We start from the raw sequence: 16,838 nt of genomic DNA on the forward strand, positions 1-16,838 counted from the left end.
GGGGTACGAAGCACCACACCAGGGTGTACGAGATGCACTGTGAAATTAGGCCTATATGCTGTGGAATATTTTCGTGGCCAATTTGAACAGTTGGAAAATAGTCTTCACGCTCACGCGCGATTTTAGATGAATGGCCTTTCTGATTTTAATATAGGTGTACCATCAGAAATTGTGTTGAAAATAGACAGTAGCTATACTAGAAATCTAATCGGAAGCACATGGGGGTATGATCGCTAAAAAGGTTAAGAACCAGTGCTATCACTATGGCTCAATAATGATTATATTCAAGTTGTTATTAATAAGTTCCAATAATAATCGAAGTCAAAGTCTAACGCTAATTTAATTTGACTTTGGCAATAACAGTAACAATAGCCTATACTTATCACGAATATGATAAAACCAGGATTAAGCTACACCGCTCAGATGCTCTGACATCAGATCAATCTCCAGTAGATTTTAAAATATTTCACATAAGATTGTGACACGTCAAACGTCCGCTACCTGCAATATTATAACCCGACATTTTTACGATGTCATGATGCAGCCTCTCGCATGATGCCCACAACTCATTAATTAAAAAGATTATGCCCGCCACAAAAACAATTTTATTCAAATATTTGAAAATGTGATTTTTTTCGTGTCAAGCGTGAATAATACAATAGTAAAGTACATTTCCACGATGTTTGTGGAATGCCTGTCGGCAAGGTCCCGTCAAATAAGGCCTAATTGCAAATTATACATTGAATATCCGTATTGTTGATGCTGCGGCCAGCGGCGTCATCAAAAACTAGGAAATTGGCCCGCGAGCACATTTGAGTTTGAGACCTCTGATCTAAATCATCATGTAGCGGGTGAGGTATTCATGGCGTATGAAGGGACTAGATCAGGGTCGGCAATTCAAACCCGCTCGCGGGCCACTTTTCAAATTTCGTGCAGACCGCGGGCCCAAGAATGCAATATCGATACAAAATAGGCACCGGTTAGCAACCACGTTTTTAAAACTTTACAATGCTGTGTTCTATAACATGGCCGACGGGCATTGTTACCACATAGAAATGATATTTTATTATAGAAATACAAATGAAACTAAAAATATCATGATAATCGCTTTTGTTTTGAACTATACGAGCTGCGTACGATACTTGACAAGGTCTTTCGGCTGTTAAGGAATCGATATTAGGGCTAGCTACTCGGTATCAGCTGAAAGACTATCACCTCGCAATGCTTGGTCTTGTGGGGAAGTCTTAAGCCGTTTTCAGAGGGTCCCGATATTGGAAGTGTCTTGGCCACCACACGTCAAGGCTGTATGCCCATTGCCCATTCGTACCAGCTGATTCTCTGTCGGTGGAATGCTGTTATCATCGCCGAATCGTTTCAGCTAGTGAGAAATAGTGATGTTGGGCCCAGTAGAATAGCTCGTTTTGAACTACAACGACAACAATGTTTAGACACTGAAATCAATTTCAGCATTTCAAAATGCTTCTAAACGCTCTTGCAAACTTTCAAATCAGATCGCGGGCCGCAAAATATGACCTCGCGAGCCGCAAAATATGACCTCGCGAGTCGCGTGTTGGTGACCCCTGGACCTCTCGTTATTTGAATAAGTTGACTCTTATATCGACTCAAATCATTAGAATTGACACTCAACTCGGTTCGATCATTCGTATCGTTTCTGTGAAAAACAATCCCCAGCACAGACCTCATGTATAACATATTTTCTGTATTCAGTGTGACTCCAACATTTCGGTTATGAGAAATATTAGTATTGGTCATAATATCCTCAGATAACGCAGTCATCAAGACATTTCGACACCTGCTCAAGTATAAAAGTGACTGGTGATTTAGCGCACATTTAGAAATATATTTAGAGGTTAATAAACAACGGCTTTGGTTATCTATAGTGTGCCATAGGAGATAACCATGGTCGGTCGAACACTTAAAATGGCTCGCATGAGGATGTTATGTCGTAATCATTGGCGTCAGTTTCGTACAACTGTCTAGAAGTACTATGCAAAGGCAGCATCCGTTCCATCATTGAAATGCTGGTATAAGTGGCAGAGCATTCATTGTATTCATTGCGTCGACTCAACACAAAATGACACAAGCTACCATTTCAATATGTATACTGATGTTAAGTATTATGCAGTAGCGAGGGGCAAAGATTTATCGTACTTCGTACGCTTGTTCTTTTGAAATATTGCAGGATGGATTTGAATATGTAGAATGGATTCTCTATCGATAAACAGAGCATTGGCCAAAGATGTGGATTAACATGTAATTTATAAATTGCAATCAGGTAATTATGGTATAGTGAAATCGTGCGATCTTACTAATTAATCAAAGCAGCTCCATATCCATGAACTCGTCGCTTGTTTTTGAATTTAGCGAAGCCAGCAATTTTTATATATTGCTATTTTTACCTTGCACGTACTGCGATCCTTTTTTTTAAATCAGGACAGATAAAAATGCGATGAAACCACGGGCCGCACATAGTCTTTCTGTAGTAGTTCCAAGGCCTATCATCTCATTAAGCATTGGTTACGATTCATTAATATCGGTCAACAAAAACAGGTAGGCCTATTCATACCTGGTTGCAATAGCGCCACGCACGAAAATAATTCAGGTGCTTTAAAACGCTTGTCAAAAATATTAATATGCGTGGTCAGCATATGCATATTTTAGTGATATTACTGTTTTTGTACATTCTCTTAGCGGTAGACCACTTGATTTCAGCAATTTCTCTACGATCCGTCATTTTCATATACCTCCAGTTTACTGTCACAGTCATTTGCAGGATGCGTTACCTATGTATATTTATCAAGTATGGAATAGTTTTCCTACACCATATATAACATTGGGTAAGAATTCTTCATTTCGATTATGGCAGGAGCGATGAAACTGCGTAAGGTTCGCGATACAACGTCACAGCAAAAATTATAAATGCATAACTATAACTAAATAGAATTTTTGGATCGCACCATATGTATATGAGGTTAACAGTGCCATCGGTACCGACTGCTATGCATTGGATGGTGTTCGGCAGACTATACGTTTGGTCAATCAACAACGTATCGTTTATAGTCGGAACACTGAGCTTTTACATGATAGAAACGACATTATACGGGAATGGAAAGCCGGTTTAAGATATGCAATACGCATGGCTGATGCGCATTGTATACGATATAACATTTTGGGGTTCTGAGATGTTGATTGCAAATCTACGCATTCCCGTGCGGGTACATGCGAGTATATATGTCCCAATGGATAGAGATGTAACTGCTTATTTGCGATGTTAGACTGTGCAGTGATTGAAACTGATAGATTCACAGTCATGGGTACTGGAGGAATCGATTCTGCTGTATTGATAAATTATTATGTGTCGTGATGCGGTTATTGATCGGTTTTGTAGCATATAATTATGATCGACAATTACCTTAATATTGTGAATATCTTATGGTCCGTTATGAAATTAATCAATCAGCTTTTGTACCTGATGAAAATCATTACTTCGTGTCGCAAAAGACCGTCGTTGTTATAGGCCCCCTATAAAATGATTTTAAGAGTAATCGATATTAGCGACGTAAACGCTCGGATAGGATGTGCATTGTGTCTATCCTTATTCGAGCATCGTAACACCCTGATATTTTGTAATTTATATATAGGCAAGGGTCTGACTTCTTCCAACTGCGTGGACTTTGTTGAAAAGAAACGTGTCGTCGCCATCAGAATAATAGCATCTCGGGGTGATCAATAAAATCGAAGGAAGAATATTGAAAAATGCAAATAGGAATCATATTCAACATTGTGGCGTTCTTCATATTGGGCGCTGGTAAGGATTTCTGGAATTCAGGATTTATTTCTCGTGGGTTCGGTATACTAGATGTGGGTATGTGTTGTGTATATTAGATGTTTCGTTGTTTAGTAGGCCTATATATAAACTTGACTTTACATAAAGTAGTTTCAATGTCTTGAAAATCCACCTTCTAGCCTACATGTCAAGGCCTACTTGGGAAGGCGATACTTCTACTTTTACGAGCGTATGGGTAAATGATTACTTTGCCCACCAGCGTATTGTTTTCGTTTGACAAGGTTATTTTATCCAAGTTGCACTCAGTAATCTAGATTTATTGCTTTGTGTCGACTCAATATTTTTTAGATCGGGTAACCATATTTTGAGACCAGGGAAAGAAGACATCACTTATTACAAGTGATATTAACAGAGATTTAAATGGGAGATTTTCACATAAAATGGTGATCGCTCGTGGGTTGACTAAAGAAAGGGTCAAATTTCCGAGCCGGTGCCGGGAAACCGGTTTTCGCGGCTAGTATATGTTATGTTGACTTTTTGTTAGTCAACCTTTGGTTCAATTGTATAAAAAGTCAGTTGTAGTTGTTGTTGTTGTTGTCATCATGTATCTTTTATGCCTATATTACCACGATGACATGCCCAACACACACGGCAATAAAAGAGAATGATTTTCGAAAAAAGAGACAATTGGGCGTCCTTGATGTACCCGTAAATAATATGGTTTAGGCCAGTGGTTCCCAACTTGGGGGGCGTGAAAGCATCTGAAGGGGGCGCGAAGAAGCGGTAAACTGAAAAAAAATTCGCGCTCTGCGCGATTTACATCCAATTCACGCATGTTTCTCAATATCTAGACCGAATTTCATATTTTTAAATTCTCTCATCAACAGTCATAATCTTCCATGCCATCAAACAAGCTGTTGAGGTCGTTAGCATCCCGGTTGGATTTTGTGATATGACGATAAGGGCGGGGCGCGAAATTTTTCACTATCATAAAGGGAGGTTGGGAACCACTGGTTTAGGCTATTGCTACAACTGATCCTACTTCATATTACGATTATTTGATCGGACTATAGCAGGGGTCTCAAAGGCACGTCATACCTAAGATGTTTATCAATAGTTCGTGTTGATTCTGTCCTATATGCCAAGATATATAAAATTTAAAGGGGCACTGCGCTCTAAAAATAACGTTTTCTCAAATTGAAGCACAGATCGGAAAAGAATTTTGGCCGTAGCCATTTTCTTCAGAAAGCCACTGTAACGGAGCTGCATTTAAACGGCTGCGCGTCATCGATTCTTAACTCGTTGCGAAATTTCTGGGGCGCTATCTTCACCGTCGCACTTGCTCGACGCGACCTCCATATTGTAGTTTAATTTCTTTCTGTAGTACAGGGGTTCTCAACCTGCGGCCCGCAGACGATTATTTAGTGGCCAGCGATATCTTCCATTATAACGAAATTGCACAGTATTGTTATGGAAGACCGATGTGTCATATTTGTCGAAGAACAGTTGTTGTAACGAAGCGTAGAAGTTTAAAATCATACCGCGATAGTTTCTTCTGGAGTTATACATATTGCCTGATCTCGGATAAAACGTTGCTAGCTATGGTGTCAAGCCCAGCAATCCATATTTCGAGGCATTGTGGAAATCGCCGACGACGTTACCGAGTACCGACACATTGTTCAAAATTCTTAGAATATCGCTAAACCCGAGAATCTGCGAGAGAAGGTGTGACTGCAATAAAACTTCAACGTACAGTGCTCGCGTACCACCTACATAAGTTACGCGCACCGAAGGCGGATTTCCACCATCTATGACGTAATAATCACGTATATTTGACCTATGCGAGGTGTAATAACAAATTCTATTACACCAGGGGTGGCCAACCTTTTTGCCATTCACAGCCGCATTTCGACCACTCATGTTACCCACGGCCGCATTCCAGGGCATAACAGTCGTAGTGGACGAGCTGGACGCCAAAAAGCCAGGTCAAAGTGTATATGGCCATTTCCGGTGAACTGCGGACTAATTAATCTATTTAATGATATAGGCTTAGCCTACTTGAAGAGACTCTTTGGGGTACAGAACTTTAATATACATTTTAATAATATATTCATAATAAAATATATTAAAACCCGAAGCTTTTCGAGCTGACACTTTTCAAGGGCAATCGTCAGCATATGGAGGATTTCAAAAACATGCATCTAGCTCAGTGATGAGCATCGGAGCGGAGTCGGAGTGGATTCGGAGCGGAGTTTTGCCGATTTTGTGACAGTCGGAGCGGAGTCGGAGTTTACTACAGATATTTTTTCGGAGAATTTCGGAGCATTGTAACTTTTGTCTCCGATATCTTTGGATAGCTCTGCCAAGAATACACTATTCATTATGATTACAAACCAAAGCACAGACAGTTGACACCTTGTAAAGTTGTAATATGACAGGTAACCTGCAAAAATGATTGCCAAGTACATAAAAATCAGCCATCTGCACTGCAATTGGGGACTGGAGAGTAGACAATACTATGAGGCCAATCATATTATCATATTAATTTAGTAAAATACATTACCAAGTGTACCATGCTTGCCACTGTTTCGGATACTTGACGAGATTCGTCGGAGCATAGTTTCCTATAGTCGGAGTATCTCGGAGTCTGGGATTGAGCTGTTCGGAGTCGGAGGGAGTTTTCCTCAGACACTAAAGTTGTCGGAGGGATTCGGAGTTTCGAAAAGCACTATCCGCTCATCACTGCTAGCTACATTGCAAACAACCAATTATGACGTCATAGAAACAAACAACATGAAATACAGGCAAACCGCGAGCGCAGCTAGTGGCCAATTTTTAGATTCACTAAAAATTCCTTCTGCTGACACAAGCGCGGTCGGTGGATTTTAATATAAGTCGATTCCAGTGCAGACAGATGGAAATTAGTGCGGCCTCTGCCTAATATAGAAAATCTTTCATCGCGGTAGTTTTTAGCGCAAGTTGCATTCTCAGCCAAATGCTTGCCGATGGCAGAGTTCATAGCCATGGCCTGATTACGTTCTAGTAATCGCAGATCAGTTAAAGCTGCGTCTTCGCGAGAGTCCAATGTGCGTGATCTAATAACGCTAGGAACATGTTGTTTGATGCGTTCCTGCAAGCGCTGAGTTGTTCTTCCCACGTACCGACAATCACAGTGGCACTTGAAATCATAGACTATATTGCTTTGTTGAGAAGCAGGAAGAACATTTTTGCGCGTTGCAGGAAGCATTTGTTTGGTGGTAAACACAACATTAGTTTTCACATTATCGTAACAGCGATTTACAGCAGAAATCAATTGCTTTTCAAACCGGGAAGAGATGGGGCCCAGCCACGGTAAATGTGTGTTCGTGTTTTGTGATTTGTTCGGATTGAAATTCCTGAGTTTTCTGTCAACAGAACTCTTGATGATGTGTTCGGGGTACCCGTTATCGATTAGAATTTTGCGGATATATTCTAGCTCCGCGTTTAATTTTTCATCCGAACAAATCATCAAGGCTCTGTGCACCAACGTGCCAATCAAATTTAGTTTACGGCGATTCGGGCTAAAAGAATTCCAGCGTATATAATGCCCTGTAAACGTTGGCTTCCGGTAAATCGATGTGACAAAGCTAGTACCCCGTTTTTGCACTAGAACGTCTAAGAATGGTAGCGAGTTAGCACGCTCTTTTTCAAATGTGAATTTTAAAGACGAGTGTAGAGAATTCAAGTTATCAAAGAAGTCATCGAACTCCGTCTCATCTTGACAGATAACGAAGGTGTCGTCGACATAGCGACGGTACATGAATGGAGGCTTGGTTTCATCTGCCGCGAAAAGTCTGTTTTCATGGAATCCCACAAATATATTGGCTAAAATCGGGCCAAGAGGGCTACCCATAGCTACGCCGTCGGTTTGCATGTAGATGGTATCGTTAAAACTAAACTCAACAGAGCAAGTAGCCGTATTAAGAAGTTCAACAAACACTTTACGCGAGAAGGAAGGTGGTGCTAAATCACCTCCACCATATAGCGCAGGGGTGGGCAAACTACGGCCCGCGGGCCGCATGCGGCCGCAACACCGTTCTGTGCGGCCCGCGAGAGTCTAAAGAAACTTTTTAAAAATATTGATAAAATGATGCGTACTAAAAATCGAATTAATGCAGGGACTTGATTAACTATTTCTTAGTATATTTCACCATGGTAATTCTAAGACAGTGGTTCTCAAACTGGTGGGCAGACCCCCCTCGGGGGCGTGAAAGCCTCTGAAGGGGGGGGGGGCGAAACTGAGCGCAACTGAAAAAAAATTTCGCGCTTCGCGCAATTTACATCCCATTCAAAGTTATTGATCTGTATTTAGTCTGAATTTCATAATTAAAAATCTCTCATCCACAGTCGTAACCTTCCATGCCATCAAATTAGGTCTGCATCCTGGTTGCGTTTTATGATATGACGATAAGGGGACGCGAAATCTATCACCATCATAAGAAGGGGGTGGGGGTGGGGCGTGTCTTAAAAAGTTTGAGAATCACTGATCTAAGGTAAATACTTAATATCACAGCGGAATAGCTGCAATGAGATTGACATAATTTGGATCACGATTGGCATTTCAGATTGGCCACTCCATTTTTAATTATTCCAGTGTTGTGTTTATAAAAATCGATTCGGGCGTGTCTTAGGTAGCTTCGTCTGTATGCGTAGAATTGGGTATTTATATTTTATCTACACATAGTAGGAGCGTATTTGAAGCTAAAATTGTTATGATGTTGTCAGCATTGTGTGTCCTGGAACTGAACCAAAAGTGGAATTAGTAAATCTATGAACAGATCGCTACTCACAGATTTAAATTTCAATCCTGTTCTAAGAATCTGGCCAACCGACTTTCATCTCTACAGTTTTGACAAATTGGTTATTGAGGTCCGCCAGCCCATGAAATGTCGCCACTGTTTCTGATGCGTGTACGATATCATCAAAGCAATGTTTGGCTTGTTTTAAATAAGCACTTACGTATATTATCTCCATGTCCTCACTATATAATCAAATATCAATAGTGCGTTTTCGTTTATAATCCCAATTTTATATAGTGCGGCCCGCGAATGGATTCAGATGTTGAATGCGGCCCGCGAGCTCAAAAGTTTGCCCACCCCTGATATAGCGCGTCCGCACAGATATCAATGGTCTCCTTCAGCGGCACGTTCGTGAAGAGGCTAACGATATCATATGAACCGAGAAACATACTATACGCACCGAAATTGCGAGTGGTCAGTGGTAATGGCGAGGGACTGGTCAGAGCCGCGCGAAGCGCGAAAATTTTTCCAGATTCACGAATGAATTTCGTCATTGACATTAGTAGTTTTACATATTACTATCAAACATTGATCCTTTCTCAGCCAACATGATCAGATTCCCCGGTATAAAGTTGATGCAGGGGGCGTTTTCGAAAATTTAGGGCCAGTTATAAATTATGATGCATCTTCGGGCGTAGTCATTATTTTATTGCATGCTGTTATTTCTTGACCTCCCGTCAGGATTGCGGTATAGTGAGGAGCGTTCACGATTTCGAGTTGGTATTTCTATACGAGGCACATCATTTTCCTCTGCTGCTGTTTGTATCTGTATTGTGGGGCTCTGATTGCAAAGGGCACTATACTGTATTAAAATCGAAAATTGAAGTCACATTACCAAGATCAATTAAAAGCTTTCAAGAAATCGGGACTTGATTCGTAAATTCAAATTGCATTTCGACGGCCGCACAAATTTCCCTCGACGGCCGCAGGTTGGCCACCCCTGCACTAGGCATTATCAGCCAGGGTTGATGGGATGCATGGAATTGTTTTTTCACCACCAGTCGCAAGACGAACAACATAATGAAATAACAACAAAAGTCAATTTATTTACTGCGATGGCTGCATTTGTTTATTTTCCACTAGCTGGTCGATGCGTGGCATACGTTTGCTCACAGCGCGTCGAAAGTCATGCAGCTTGGGCGCAACAAGTGGGTTTTGTTCCTTCGAATTGACAGTCATCGGGAATGAAAATCCTTGCTAGCACTCCGACGTAGAAGGGAAAATTAGGAGATGGGGAATAGCGCGAGAAGCTAGCGTCGAGTACGATGATGCCATGCTAAGCCAGAAGTTTATAGGAGAACAATCTTCTCAAAATCAACACCACCTGAAAATAACTACATTCGGTCGAAAAAAATAGAATCTACTCGCGTACCACCTGGAAGACCTTCGCGTACCACAGGTTGGGAATCACTGCTATAGAGGACAGCTGTTTCTAATATTTAGTGAATTTGAATGTGTCCTTGAGAATGTTCATTGTTCAATCTTGGCTAGTGTCAGGTAAAAATACACTAGCATATCACAGCACAGTAGCCTACTTGTAGCGTACAACCGAGTCTCGACCGGCATGGTGATTATGCAAATACAATACATATGTTGCGAGTGGAATCGAGAGTCCGTGTTGTTGTAGCATATGAATTGTTGAAGCAAAGTGAGTGACATATCATATGTTTTCCGCGTATACATAAAGAAATAAAGCTACGATATGGAAGTCGCGTCGAGTAAGTGCGACGGTGAAGATATCGCGCCAGAAATTTCGCAACGGGTTAAGAAACGCGGTAGCTGGAGCGTAACGGGTCCTATGTAAAATTCATTTAATTGCAGCTCCATTGCAGTGGCTTTGTGGAGAAAATGGGTGCGGCCAATTTTTTTTCGATCAGCACTTCAATTTGAGACCACATCATTTTTAGAGCGCAGTGCCCCTTAAATATTAATTAGTCTGCGGTATTACGCGATTTAATTTCCTCATTGACTCTGTTGGCCTTGTGAGTACGTGATCTTTCCTGAATGGCAGCTTGAATACATATTACGCTTTAGATATCGTCAGCATCTGCATCGGGTGTGGAGGAACGATAAAAAATAATGGATTAAACAATTATACTGAAGTGAAGAAATATCGTGGAAGTTCCGCAAATTGCATATGGAGATTCACCGTGTCCGAAGCTGAGGTCCTGTACCTGAAATTGCAGCATTTGTGGATGTTTTATTACGACAGTGGCGAGAAGCGATGTGAAGATTCATACATCAGACTTGTAATAAATGGCCGTACGTTTCACGGGAAAAAAGAATCCATTTTCATTAACCGGACGTGTGCTGCCCCCATAATCATTCGATATAAGCATGTGCGATCTCAGTATACGTATCCGTAGTAGATTTGGTTGGTCTCCACTCTGTAGGATGGCCGATAGTGATACATCCCGCCTATAAGTTGACTTGAGATTATCAATATGACACCCCATAGTCTGGCAGATAGTTACAAAAGTGTAGGCTAAAATATACGAAGGGTTCAGTATAGGGGAGACAGTTAATAATGCTGGCGAACTCGTCGCGTCTATAAAATTGTTTAGTTCAACTCGAGTACTTTCATCTGATATTTTGTAATATTAGACGCGTAATCACTGCCGGGACAGTGCAACTGAGATATGAAGATACCTACGGCTTACCAAACGTAATCAGTAACGAAGTACTTCTATTTTTTCCGGAAACTCAAATAGATTTGTTCACTTCCACTAACTCTCGAGTGGTTATGTTTTTAAACTAACTTCACTTCTACCCCAACCGCTTTTTTACTCAAACTGTTTGCATTTGTTTTATTGAATTTTCAAAGTGTAAAGTCATATTTGGCGATAGATTCCCATCACTCATACCAGTGGTTCTCAAACTGGAGGACGTGAAAGGATATGAAGTGGGCTCGAAGCTGCGGTCACCTAGGCTCGATTTATCTCCAATTCATAGTTATTGCTTTGTGTATAGTCCGAATTTCATGTTTGAGAATTCTCTCATCAACAGTCGTAATCTTGCATGTCCTCAAACAATCCGTTGGGGTTGATAGCATTCTGGTTGCATTTTGTGATATGACGATAAGGGGGAGGCAAGAAATTATTCACTACCATAAAGGGAGGCCTGTCTAAAAAAAGTTTGAGAACCACTGACTTATACGAATAAAATTGCCATAAAAACTGGGCGGTGACAAATGATAAAATTTTATATATAAAACCCATATTTCCCTAGCCAATGTAATGCTCGTGCTCATTTTGCGGTATTCGAGAAGAGACATCTTGCACTTTTGAACACCGGCAACCGCAATTGATAATAACCAACAGTCTGCGACGTCTCGTCCAAACCCATACCCCAAATCTAAATGCTTGAGTACTCCTCGCACCTTTCGTGTCCATCACTACTAGTAATTGAGTATGATATTATCATGGGAGACCTGACATCCATTGATTTGAGCCCAAAACTTACATTTAACAACTTCATTACAATGGGCAAGGCCGACTAGGAGAATCATTAGCATGTAGGTCCGCTAATAGCTGCGCATCACTGTAACGACAAAAATCGCAATGCCAACGGGGCGGTGCTGTACCTGTATGACGGTAGCAAATTATGTATGATTTCTAAAACCAAACCTGTTTTCCCCACCACTGTAGTCTTTTGCTTATTTTGCGCTAGTCGCAATAAGAGGCTTGCATTTTTTTAAATGCCACCTGCGATTGACCCAATTTACTTCCGAAAACTCATTACTTCAGTAATCATCATACCTTCCGTATTCCATCTACTTCTTGTAATTAAGTATGATGTTACATGTAGGCCTATATTGACTTGACATCCCTTGATTTGATGCTAATCTAAAACTTAGGAACGTCATCACAACATGTCATGCAGGGGTATTAGAAAAATCATTATGCATATTACCTGAAGACATGTCGCCACTATTCAGTTTACTGTAAGAAAATCTATTGCTATATTCTTGTCATAGAATCAGTGGACTGCATGCAATTGATCACCGACACAAAAGGCTCGAAATGCTATACTTTCTCTCGCACCCAACACTGCAGGAATGTAGCCTCGTCAGTATCATGTTTTGCTAACGACGTTATCAGCTCTGGATCATCGATGGAAGTACAATACTACGCTAAAGGCCGCACTCCATCCGGTGGCACACCGCACGAGCAGAGCGGAATACGATTCCAATACATTTATGCGACCTGTGACCCATCGGGTGGGAGAGAGCGTGAGAATATTTAGTAATCTTGGTCCATTACGAAACAACAGGGTTCCAGCCAACGCGTTTGGAAAAAAGATCCAGACTTAAATATAGGGTTGTATATATAGAACAATTTTTTCGTAAAATTTGTAAAATAATAATCGAAAAATTTTGGAACGAGTATTTGAAGGATGAGCATGGTAGGTATTGAAGGCGTGGTCTCAACGAAATTTTTGATGTCATGATGTGAAGTCACAAATTTCCATTTTAACGTTTGTGACGTAATCAAGATGAACGATTTCGTTAGTGCTCAAGGAAAACTTTTGTAGGCGATATTTACTTCTTTCGTCCCTCTCTGGCTCCACCCTTGATCGAAATAATTGAAGTATTGGAAATGGTAATCTCAACGCCGCCACTATTATGTCAGTAGTAGTTACATCGCGTAGCTACAGCTATCAATTGACCCAGGGAGGCTAAATTCTTCAGTCGCGGAGTATTATAAAGATGAATGAGGTATATATTTTGCAAGTTTTGAGCATGATGACTTGAAGTCACGGATTCACTGTGACTTGTTAAACGCATATGACATCATAATGTCCTGACGTGCTGAAAACATATAAAATCATAATGTCTATATAGAGAGTGTTTCCCAAACTTTTTTGAGCTACCGCCCTCTTCGACAACGAATAAAGTGCCAGCGTCAGTTTATTATTATTTTCATTTTATTATTATTTTCATCATTTCAAAACACCACAAAACTGCGATACAATGAAAAAATAGGAAGGTCTAGTGTCTAGTACAGTGGTTCCCAACCTTTTTCGACTCGTCGCCCCCTTTTGAAGCTCCACACCGATTATCGCCCCCCATATATTGGGAGCCGAAAAATGGGCATACAAACTGGGATCACCGGTCAGTTGACTAATAAAAAAGGGTCAAATTTTCCGCTCGACCTCGAAATTACTCTTTTAAAGTTAAATTTTCGTGAGTTGACTAACAAAAGGAAATTTCTCCGACTTGACTCCCATCAGGACTGTAACAGTACTTCGTCAATCCCCCCCCCCCCATTTCCATAAATTCCATAAATCATGCGTATTTTTGTTCGGGCAAGGGTACTTCAAAATTAAGATACAGGGAAATATGAAGTCGCGCGCGGCGAGAGAAAGTTGCATGAATTGACTTATGTTAATTCACGAAATAATTTTAGGCCCCCTTCGAATTCGGCCCCCCAATTGGGGGTTTGGGGTGCAGCAGTTACGGTCCTGACTCCAACATTGCCGTTTTAACGCGTTATAGCCCCCTATCGCCCCTTCGTTGTTTTCGCCCCCTTCGTCCATTTTCGCCCCCCTATCGCCCCCTTCGGTATTTTCGCCCCCCTAGACTGCTAAATTGCCCACGTTCGGAACCACTGGTCTAGTGAAAGCGATATCGTTTCTCGCAACCCGAACGGCATGTCCAAGGCCACGGTCGCAGCACTGTTGAAAATCCACGATCGTTTGAAACAGAGATTAAAATCATTCACGACAGTTTCCGTTAAAAATCCATCACACCTTGCAGAGAGCAATAATCGCTCAAATACGTCGTAGTTCTCAACTCACAGCACACAATGAACCACGCTTTCTGGCAATTCTGCAAACTGCTAAATGAGTCCATTGATGGACAGGATCAACATCGTCAAGTAACAACGGACTTTCCGGTGCAGCTTTAATAGACGGACGACCGTAAATTGCTTGCCTGAATCGATTTTGCATTTTTACTGCGTATTTATCTGCTTTATTTCTCAATCGTTTCAACACTAGGCAGTAGTTGCCTTCTAAACCTAAACCACCCCCATTTGCTCTCAGATCCCCCTACCGCCCAATTGTATAGCCTGCGCCCCCCAATCGCCCATTCCATGGCCAGCGCCCCCCTCACACTACGAGCGCCCCAGGGAGGCGCTGGCGCCCACTTTGGGAACCACTGGTATAGATTGTTATTTTTGCAGATGTAATTTCACGAACATTAGACATCGACGAATTCTTGATATAAATTTCACTGATGTAAATGTAATTGATTTGTTGACTAAGCACAATTCGTTGACTTGCTACATGTAGTGGTTTTCGTTCTTGCTACTGTGCGATTGTGGGCAAAGCTCTCGCCCCTGCCTACGTCACTGGTAATAATTTTGAAAATGAAATTCGTGTAGTTGCGACTCTATAAATTATAGCCTTAATAAAAGCACTTGATCTCGTCCTTCTGAAATTGGTTCGGTTCAAACCGACTGATCTGAGATACCACAAGTAGGGCTGGGCACTATGATTCGAGTACTCGAATCTGAATCGAGTATTAATTTTGATGATTCGAGTCGAGTAGTAAAAGACGATTTTTTTCGAGTACTGAAATTATAAGCTCCTCGCCACTGAAAGTTAATTTATCAACGAAAATTACAGCGTTTCGATACTAATTGTCCATGTTGAAACATTGAAACCTTGATTGGCCGCATCTTAACATACGAAACATGTAGTACAAAGCTACGAACGTTACTGGAAATAGCACATTTCCGAAGTCATGATCATCGAACAACATTGTCCCAAGTGCAATGAAATCGGTATGGTTGAAAAGATACCAAAGATCCTTAATGTGATGGATAACAGGCACTATGTTCTTTGTGGTGGCATAAAAGGTACGTAGTTGAACATTGACATATTACATTCTGTTATGACGTCATAATGAGTGATACTCGATTACTCGACTCGACTCGAAGCATATTACGTGATTCAGAATCGAATCACTCAGGTACTCGATTTTGCCCAGCCCTAACCACAAGACGGAATTATACATATAGAATTCTAGATGCAATTGTGATTCTGTTACAGTTAGACACTGAGCAAAGACGATTTCTGATCCAAGTGTGACATATGCAAATGCTCTGACTCCTTGGATCTGCTCCTTTGAAATTATAGGTAACGCCGATGTCACTAATGCTATGCTATCAATACATAGGCCAGGATCCATATTTTTTCCTTGCATAGAGAGGGACTGAGTCGAAATTATTCAAATAAGAACGCGACGCCATCATTATCCGCTGTGACATAGCGGACATAATTGATGCCACAATACCTATTTTGAAAATTTGGAAGTGGTATGGTCGTATGGGCGTGTTTCGCCCCTTGGCTACGCCACTGCATATTGGTAAAATACCGTCATATGTAGCCGAAATATGTCCGTGTGATAGTGAGAAACCGATTCAACTAACAACCGCGTTAGAATGATCTATATTCTATAACACGTAATCAACAAGATCTGATTTCCGCTACAACTTCAGCAGGTTCTGAAACTACACGAAGAGGTTCTACAACGAAACCAAAAGCTACGGCCAGCACGACGACAACAACAACAGCACCACCACCTACCACGGTAAAAACAACCGCGTCTGCCACGGCAACAACAACCAAGCCTACCACGACAATTCCAACCACCTTCTTAACTACAACTAGGAAATCAATAACGATTCCGGCTACAGTTACACGCCCCGCTACAAGTCGAAGAGGTACACCAATAATACTTACTACAACATCTTCAGCGACGGCTCGCAACGTGGGGGATGAAGCGAAAAAGTCGATTGCTTCGACAACGATCAAATCAGCAGCATATTCGAAACAAAGCCTACCCTCTATGCCGGATGAAATGATTTCAACGACATCAACGATGTCTATCAAATACCCTGAACCTGAATATACAGCACCTCACAATAACCCCGACACTACCACGATCACCGTGATTGCAGCAGGGACCTTTCTGTTACTCGTAACTGGCATCATTGTCTTTGTCATCAGGCAAGTGATTACCTAGTTTCTTAAATTTGAATGAGGTTTGACTCAAACTGATGCAGCGTGATCGCATAAACATCTTAGCATAATGCATGTATACCTAATTGAATCAACAACCGTCCCATCCGCTCACCCTGATAAATCTTATACAAATCATCAAAATTCATCATACATACAGACAT

General features: G+C 41.2%; 1 protein-coding gene and 1 long non-coding RNA gene across 3 annotated transcripts in view; both read left to right on the forward strand.

The window, feature by feature from the left end:
* Window positions 1-16,838, forward strand: part of LOC145458615 (uncharacterized) — a 361,279-nt gene that overhangs the window by 183,267 nt on the left and 161,174 nt on the right. The gene's annotated exons all lie outside the window — the stretch shown is intronic.
* Window positions 1,934-16,775, forward strand: LOC145458608 (uncharacterized). 2 transcript variants are annotated; one of them, XM_080337028.1, is made up of 5 exons: window positions 1,934-2,296; window positions 3,663-3,829; window positions 10,681-10,908; window positions 12,623-12,877; window positions 16,155-16,775. In XM_080337028.1, the coding sequence occupies exons 2-5, from the start codon at window positions 3,778-3,780 to the stop codon at window positions 16,676-16,678; spliced, it is 1,059 nt and encodes a 352-aa protein (XP_080193154.1). In that variant the 5' UTR covers window positions 1,934-2,296; window positions 3,663-3,777; the 3' UTR covers window positions 16,679-16,775. The 2 variants fall into 2 exon arrangements, with proteins under 2 accessions (XP_080193154.1, XP_080193153.1); XM_080337027.1 differs by having other exon boundaries at window positions 1,935-2,296; window positions 16,152-16,775.

The sequence above is a fragment of the Botryllus schlosseri genome, chromosome 16 (assembly GCF_051294905.1).
Source record: "Botryllus schlosseri isolate E-star chromosome 16, Bs_hap1, whole genome shotgun sequence".
Classification (NCBI taxonomy): Eukaryota; Metazoa; Chordata; class Ascidiacea; order Stolidobranchia; family Styelidae; genus Botryllus; species Botryllus schlosseri.